At 67.6% G+C, this 7,956-nt stretch overlaps 1 protein-coding gene across 1 annotated transcript in view; it reads right to left on the bottom strand.

Annotated features, from left to right (window-relative positions):
• Positions 1-7,685, bottom strand: part of MUC5AC (mucin 5AC, oligomeric mucus/gel-forming) — a 31,520-nt gene extending 23,835 nt beyond the window's left edge. The window contains exons 1-20 of the mRNA XM_034645861.1: positions 7,640-7,685; positions 6,913-6,972; positions 6,443-6,704; positions 5,960-6,074; positions 5,590-5,680; positions 4,814-4,923; positions 4,469-4,682; positions 4,261-4,386; positions 3,974-4,091; positions 3,574-3,712; positions 3,261-3,371; positions 2,663-2,732; positions 2,439-2,576; positions 2,189-2,353; positions 1,842-1,936; positions 1,287-1,413; positions 846-1,101; positions 716-768; positions 423-523; positions 95-246 (exon numbers count right to left, since the gene is read on the bottom strand). Of these exons, the coding sequence (XP_034501752.1) occupies positions 95-246; positions 423-523; positions 716-768; positions 846-1,101; positions 1,287-1,413; positions 1,842-1,936; positions 2,189-2,353; positions 2,439-2,576; positions 2,663-2,732; positions 3,261-3,371; positions 3,574-3,712; positions 3,974-4,091; positions 4,261-4,386; positions 4,469-4,682; positions 4,814-4,923; positions 5,590-5,680; positions 5,960-6,074; positions 6,443-6,704; positions 6,913-6,955 (2,486 nt within the window). The 5' untranslated portion in view covers positions 6,956-6,972; positions 7,640-7,685. The remainder of the gene's footprint in view (positions 1-94; positions 247-422; positions 524-715; positions 769-845; positions 1,102-1,286; positions 1,414-1,841; positions 1,937-2,188; positions 2,354-2,438; positions 2,577-2,662; positions 2,733-3,260; positions 3,372-3,573; positions 3,713-3,973; positions 4,092-4,260; positions 4,387-4,468; positions 4,683-4,813; positions 4,924-5,589; positions 5,681-5,959; positions 6,075-6,442; positions 6,705-6,912; positions 6,973-7,639) is intronic.
• Positions 7,686-7,956: the final 271 nt, after the last annotated feature.

Raw genomic sequence — 7,956 nt, forward strand, 5'->3', positions numbered from 1 at the left:
GGGGGGGGGGCACCGGTCAGTCCAGGCGGGCGCAGGGAGTCGGGGGCGGGGACCGTGGGCAGGCCTGGAGGGCTGGGGCCGCACCCCCGCGTACCAGGTGTTGCAGCCCACCCGGACGGTCTGGCCGGGCAGGTAGCTGGCCTCGTTGTGCACACAGGGGCAGTCTGCTGCGGCAATGCAGCGGCCCTCGCCGTCGGCCACCAGCCCGTCGGGACACACGCAGCCAGGCTCGCACTGGGAGCTGTACTGTGGGGTGCAGGAGACATGGCTCAGTGGGCCGGGGATTGACAGCGGAGGTGTCCCACCCCCAACGGCTTGTGGCGAGCCCAGGCAACCCTCGGGCTGCGATCTCCCTGGGACCAGCCCCAGAGGGCCCTCGGCAGGTGCCCATACGGGGTCCCTGGGGGCGTGGGGGCACTCACACAGTCCATGTCCAGGGTGAAGCAGCTCTTCTGACAGCCGGCCCCAGCGGTCCCCGGCGTGGCGTTGCGACAGTCGAGGTAGACCATGGGCGGCGTGCAGACTGGGGAGGCAGGCACCATTCAGGGTCCCCAACCACCACCCGCCAGGCTGGCTCTGAGAGACGCAGCTGCACACCGTGTGTCCCGGCAGCCAAGTCTGTGCCGCCCGCCTGGGGCACGGCCAGCGGGGTGCGTGTGTGTGCTCGCGTGTGTCCACCTTGTGCATGAGAGCCCCTCCCTCTCTGCAGACTCACCTGGGGTGGGAAACTGGCCTCCGATGCACGTCAGCGTGCCTTGGGTGCAGGTGCTGGGACGAGAGGGTGGTCAGAGGGTCCCCCATGCTGGCCGCCCTCCCCACCAGGCCCATCCGGCCGGGGCTCTTACCAGATGACTCCACGCTCATGCAGTGACTCCCCGTTGGGGACCACGGAGCCCCCGTAGTAGCAGGGACAGCTGGTGGCCGGCACACACTTGCCCGCATCGTCCATGAAGGTGCCACGGGGGCAGGTGCAGCCGTCCACGGGGACAAAGCTGATGCCACAGGTGACGTCCTCGTGACTCCGGGCCCGGCAGGTGGGCTGGCAGGTGCTGATGTGGTAGCGGTAGGTCAGCGACTTTGGGCAGGTGGTCATGGACTTCGCTGCAGGATGCCAGGCAGGGGACATCCATCAGGACAGAGCGGCAGCCATCACCCGCACCCCGCCCCCACCTCCCCCTGCCCCAGCCACAGGGTCCCAGGCCCGGCTGGTCCCGGCGCTCCAGGCCTCCGAGCCCCGTGCGGGCATGGGGGCCCTGGAGCAGGTGTTCTGATGGGGGAACACTCACTGCACACGCCGTCCCTCCAGCCACAGAGCAGCACCCCCTTGGAGGCACAAGCGTGCACGTAGGAGGACAGGGCCGCGCACAGGCAGTCCTCGCTCTTCTCACAGTTACACGTGTCGAACATGCAGTTCTGGGGACGGAGCCGTCGTCACCCGCACGCGGTGACCATCCCCCATGCTGCTGCCCCCGCCTCCTCTAGGACCCTTCCTCGAGCCCACGCCAGGGTCCCCCATGCCCCCCGCAGCCCCTTGGCACCAAGCCCCCTCCAGGTGGGTGCTGGAAGGACCACGGCCCCTCCTCCCTGGGACCCACCAGGTGCCCGCGCATGAGGTCAGGCCCAGACCCCAGAGCATCTCGGCCACCACCTATTTCTCATGTGGACTCCAGGGCCCGGTGGGCCACGAGCCCTCAGGGGTTGTCGGCCCCATGCCTGGTTATGGGGATGGAGGCCCAGATAAACTCCAGACCTCGGGACCACGTCGGACCCTTGTGGAGCCCCTCTCCCCACACCGAGGGCAGTGCGTGGCCAGAGGGGAGAGGCCAGGGGGCGGGCGTTACCGAGTAGTAGGTGCCGGGGTTCACGGCAGCATGGCACCGGGCAAAGGGGCCGTGGGGGTCCATCAGCCGGGAGCACCAGTGCTGAGCATACTTCTCTGTGGACGGAGGAGCAAGTGTGCTTGGCAGGCCGGACGGCCATCCCCTGCTGCGGCCGGCAGACACGCTGAGGGCCGGCCTCTACCACCCCCACAGCACCCTGCTTCTCTTCTTCCAGAAGTTCCACGGCCGTAACGGGAAACGCGTTGGCAAGTTTGCCCGTTTACCTCCTAAATCCCTCCTCCAGGCCCACAGTGGATTCTGCAGCCCAGGGTCACCGGCACCCGGGTGGGCCACGGGGATCCACGTACCGTTCTCCACGCTGAGGGAGCAGGGGTCCTCCAAGCTGTTCTTAACATTGGGGCAGGCGGCCTGGGTCTTCCAGGTGTTGGCGAAGGCGGCGGCCGCGCCCTCCACCACGCCGCTGAGGGTCCGGAAGTCGTCGGCCTGGTTCTGGTTGAAGTTCCCGCACAGGCCTGGGGCAGGAGGGCAGCATGAGACCCCGCGAGCCCCGGCCGCTCAGGGCGGCCTCCGGCTCCCAGGGCAGGAGGCGCCTCTTACCGCACGTCCGCCCGCGGAGCTCGGGCCCCAGCCTCACAAACACCTGCATGAGAGGCGCCAGCTGGATACTCAGCTGCAGGCCCAGGTTGGTCTGGGCAATGATGAAGAAGGTCGAGGGTCTGAAGAGGGTGACGTTGGCTGTGGACACAGGGGACAAGGCCTCAGTGGGCTGTGAAGGGCGGGACCCTCCGGCGGGGGTGGGGGGTCAGGCCCAACGCCCTCACCTGCGGAGACAGGCATCTGGGTGAAGATCTGGTTCACAAACACCTCTCCGCTGGCCTTGACCGTGATGACCTAGGAGTAGCAGGGAGTGGGGTCAGGGAGGGCCAGGGCTCAGCCAGTGCCCCCGGCAGCCCCAGTGACGCGCGCCTGCAGGACCCCTGACCCTGGCGGCCACAGGCTCCCACGAGGAGGGGCTGATGACCCAAGTTCTGCCCCGGGCTCAGCTTGTTATCTGCGTTTCCCTCAAGGACCAAGCATTCTCTCAGGTAAAAACCTGAGTGATTTCATGAAAAAATAAAATTAAAAAAGCAAAAATAAATAAAAAATAAAATACAATAGAGGGAAGTTGCCTTCAATGAAGCCAAGCTACCAGGAATGCCCTGGTCCCTCCTTCCGGGGCTGGTGGCGGCAGGCGTAGAGGCCCTGGCGCCCCTCCCCCCAGCAGTTCCATCTGGGGACTGTCACTCAGAGACCCATGGGGTGGGAGGGTCCTCAGGCTGCGCCCCAGCCCCTCGCCCCCCCAACACCAGGATCAAGGGCTTGGGCAGATGTCACTTGCCATGAAGGACACAGACTCCCCCAACCCACATCTGCACTCACCGTGCGACCCCCGCCCAGGCTCAGCGTCAGGCTCCTCAGGCACGTCTCGCTGTCCGTCAGGCCGCACCTGCGCAGCTCGGCCAGCACGGTGAAGACGCTGCCGTTACAGGGCTGCAGACACGGGTCGTCACCCTCTGCCCAGAGGCGCCAGCCCACCTCCCTGCCTCCCCGCCCACCCTGGAAGTCCTGTGGGGTGGCGCCAGGAGCTGGGGGTGGCAGATGCAGCGGCTGCCTGCAGCCCAGGCAGGGGTGGGCTGGCCCCAGACCCGCGGCTGAAGCCACTCTGCCGGAGCGAGGACCCTGGGGCCCGTACCTTGGCCAGCACGTAGCTGCAGTCTCCGTGCACGGTGTACTGCCTCTCGTCGAACGTGGAGAAGTGGGCGCCCCCCAGCACCGAGCAGGTGCCCGGGCACGGCAGCTCCCGGCAGTTCCACCGGCCTCTGGAGCAGGTGCTGAGTCCAGGAGAGACCATGTGTGTGCAGCCCCTGGGAGCACCCAGCCCCACCCCACCCCCGGCAGGTGGACACGGGTCTTGCCCAGACCCGCCTGCATCACTGCATAGACCGGGCCCATCGGTGTCTGCGTGGTGAGCCCCTGGCCCATACCAGGGGCCCCGGGTGAGAGATGACAGCCAGCACTTGGGCCATGGCCCCCCGAGGGCCGTCCCAGGACATTCCCCGGGGGTCCAGGAGGGCAGGGGCCTGGGGTCCTACCAGTTGGTGCAGTCCGTGGCATAGCCAGCTCCGGGAGCATAGGTGGCCCCGTTGTGCACACAGGCGCACTGGGATGCGGGGATGCAGCCGGTCTGGCCGATGTCATCGAGCACCGTCCCTGCAGAGGCAGGCAGGCCATCGGGCAGGTGCCAGGCTGTGTCCACCTCCTGAGCAGGTGGGGGGGACCGGCCCTCCGCCCCAGGTCGCCCTGCCCTCCAGGGGCTCCTCAGACCCCGGGGCCCAGAACGCGTCTGTGTGATGCTCGGGGAGTGGGGGGCTCCTCTCACCCTCAGGACAGAAGCAGCCGGCCACGCAGTGGTCCTCGCAGAGCTGGGAGTGCTCCGGGTTGGAGCAGGTGTCGGTGCAGGGCGAGCCGCACTCATGGTGCTGCATGTTGAGGGGGCAGGTCTGGGCTGCAGGGCAGAGGACGGAGCCCGCGTCACATTCTGCCCCTACCCCCGGGCCCAGGCAGGGCAGCACGAGGGGGGCACTCACGGCAGAGGTGGGGGCCCCTCCAGTCCAGGGGCAGCCCCCCGGCGTGGGTGCACTGGCGGGAGTACTCGGCGAGCGTGGGGCAGATGCAGCTGGTGCGGTTGGCGTGCTCACAGAGGCAGAGGTCTTGCCGGCAGGCCTGCACGTAGCTGCTGGCGTCCACCAGAGTGCGGCAGCCCGAGAACAGCCAGCTGCTTAGTACCTCCTCACAGATGCCCTGGGGGCGGGGCCGGGGGGGCCACGCTGAGGGCAGACTCCGGACCCTCCCCCTGACTCCCGGCCCCCACGCGCCTCGGCCCCCCCAGGAGCAGGACCCTCCCCCCAGGGCCCGTTCGCTCCAGGGCTTACAGTGCCGGGCGAGCAGTCCCTTGGGGGCACAGGGACAGGGTCCTGACACTGCTCTGTGGGGCCGTCTATCTTCTGCAGATTCCCAAACTCGATGGGGGTCAGCTTGACACCTGCGGGAAGTGCAATGCCAGGCTCTTTCATTTCCCAGGGCCTCCCGTGCCTTCTCCCAAGGTGTCCCCCCCCCCGCCACACCTCCTCTCCCATCCACACTGCTGGGTTAAGGGATGTCTGAGGATTAACTGGGGAATCACCAAGTCATTCGGGGTTGCAGGCAGAGGGCTGAGGCCTGGTAACTGGGGCTCTCCAAGCCCAGGGCAGCACACAGCCCAGAGGGCCGGAGAGTGACCCTGATCTGCCCCGGCCCTCAGAGCCCAGCCAAGCCCGCATGGGGCCGCCGGACGCTTGGGCAGGCACATTCCCCGTGGCTGCAAGCCCCTTATGGGCGAGCCTCATGTGGGCTTCATGGGCCTAGCGAGGGGGACCTGGGGGTAGGGGTCTCTGGCTGGTGTGGGTCACATGAAATACCACTTCCCGGCAGCAGGAGGCCCAAGAAACCGTGAGGGGGTCTGCTCGGAGGCTGTGCCGAGGGCACGGGGAGGCACATGTGTGGGTGTGCTGGCATTGTGCACGTGTGGGCACGTGCGTGCAGCTCTGCGTGTGCGTGTGCACGGGCACACAAGCTGGGGACATCTGACCGGGATTCTGGAACACAGCCTTCGGGGGAGCACTGGGGAAGGAGCCCGGCTACCGTGGGGCAGCCACAGGGAGGGGCTCACCATGGGAGAGGAACTCGTTGAACACAGGCTGACCGCTGAAGTCTCCGCAGAGCCCACAGGTCTGGTTGCTGTACTTGGGGTCCAGCTCCAGCTGGAATAAGAGTGCATGTCGGACGCCTGGCCCCACAGGGACGTCTTAGGACGGGGAGGACAGATGAGGCGGAGACATTCCCAAGGAGGGGCTGGGGGCTCCTCACAGAGGCGACGCGGGCCGTGGACCCCTGCCCCCCACGCCTTCAGGGTCTCCATGGGGGGGAAGTAGGTCCCCCTGGCCCCCCCCACTGGCCCTGTGAGGCAGGGTCTGGCCATCCCATCCCTCTCGGGGGAGGCTGTGGGGCTGGCAGTGCCCCCACCCCGGCCCCGGCCTCACCAGCACGCTGTCGTCTTGGTCCCACATGAAGACCAGGCCCAGCCGGGCCACCACCTTCAGATAGCTGCTGCTGAACTCGATGAAGACCCCGGACTGGCTAAAGGGCAGCTGAACTCTGTGGAGAGAGGGCTGGGCTGAGGCCGAGGGCACGCAGGGACGGGGCAATGGCAATGGCAGTCTGGCCCTCGGCCAGGGAGGGCCCCTACGGGCACGTATGTACCCAGAGCACTGCGCCCACGGACAGAGCCACAGGAGGACAGGACAGGACAGGAGACCCCGGACAGGAGAGGCCCACGGACAGAGCCACAGGAGGACAGGACAGGAGACCCCGGAGCTCCGGTCTCAGAGAGGAACTAGGCAGGAAAAGAGCCCCGGGCCTCTGGGGGCACAGGCAGGGGGCCCAGCACAGGGGCCTGGGGAGAGCCTGGGTGGGCCCCACGCTCAGGGATGACCCCACGCCCCCCCACAACCACCCAGACTCACAGGTGGCCGTTGACCAGGATGGAGTCCTTGGTCAGCTGGATGACCATGCCATCGAGCTTCATGGTGACTCTGATGACCATGGCGGTGTTGGACTCCCGGCCGCGGCGGAGCTGGACGTTGAAGTCCTCGTAGGCGGCGCCGCAGTGCGCGGAGAAGACATAGTTGCACAGGCCCGGGAAGCGGAAGACGTCCCCGTCGAAGGTCTTGTAGTGGAAGTCGCCCCAGGTGCTGCACACGCGCCCGTTGTGCGCGGGGTTCCGGGCTGCGGGCCAAGGCGGTCCTGAGGGTGCCGTCCCGTACCCCGAGCCTGGGACACGGCTGCCTGGGGGCCGGGTGGCTGGGGAGGAGCTGCCAGCACCCAGGACCTCCTGGGAACGCGGACCCTCTTCCAGTCCTTAGTCAGCGTCCCTCTGGGGAGCGGGACCCTTTCCAGCCGCCCCCCCAGCCCGGTCTTACAGACCCTCGCTCACCTCGAACCACCGGGGCCGTCCTCAGAGGGGACACGAAGGTCATCCCGCGGAGTGGGCGGCCTGCGGGAACGGGGGCACGGCGTCACGCCGCCTGCGCGCACGGCTGCGGCTGGGGTCGGGCCTCTCTGCCGCCCTGGCCACGCCCGTTGGCGCCACACCCGTTGGTGCCATGCCCAGCTTGGAGCTGGAGGTCGGGTCCACGGGGGCAGCCAAGGCTCCTGTGGGCTGGCAGCCTTCCCTCTGGGCCATCCCGAGGGGCTGTGAGCGCTCTGGCCCAGAACTCTGCCCGGACCTCTTCCCTGGTGCCCAGAGTCTCAGAAGTGCCCGAGTCAACTCCAGGTGCCCAGGACTCCTTGGGTGCTGCGGCCGGGCACGGAGAGCCTGCCTCTTTGCCCAGTTCAGAGGAATGACCCTCTCCCGGGGCTGCACGCCCAGCATGGTGGCACAGGAGTACCCCGAGAGGCCACCCCGCCAGCCTCTGCCACAGGCCAGGGGGACCCATACATGGCTAAGGGATCAGGACTATGGGGAGAGACGTGGCTGTGAGTTTGGGCCTCCAGCCTGTCCTCCTGTCAGAAGCTGCTTCAGGGACGGACACAAGCAGCCTTGGGGGATCGAGCTGCGTGGTGACCGACCGGGGCTGTGGGGGAGGGTGTCCTCCAGCCCCCCAAGTTCTAGCCCCAAGGGAGGGGGGCAGAGAAGCCCTGACAGGTGGAAGTCAACTCACCACCAAGCTCCTGGGGGACGGGAAGGTCTGGAGACTTGTGGCCACGTTCCACAGAGCCGTCCTGGGCCTGGCCTATCGGAAGAAGAGAGGACGCCAGCCTGAGCCAGGCAGACAGGGCACAGAGAGACGGACGGGTGGATGGAGGGGCCTGGAACGGGGGGGAGGGTTCTCTCTGTGTGGGGCTGGGGATTCAGGGAGGGTCTCTGTCCACTCTGCCCATGTCAGGCCCACGACCCTCTATGAGCATTCCCTCAGCTTGGCCCCATGAGCACTTGGGGGTCCCCTGGCCCTGGTGTGGCATGTCCCAGAGCCCTTCG

Source organism: Ailuropoda melanoleuca, chromosome 16, assembly GCF_002007445.2.
Source record: "Ailuropoda melanoleuca isolate Jingjing chromosome 16, ASM200744v2, whole genome shotgun sequence".
NCBI classification, from domain to species: Eukaryota; Metazoa; Chordata; class Mammalia; order Carnivora; family Ursidae; genus Ailuropoda; species Ailuropoda melanoleuca.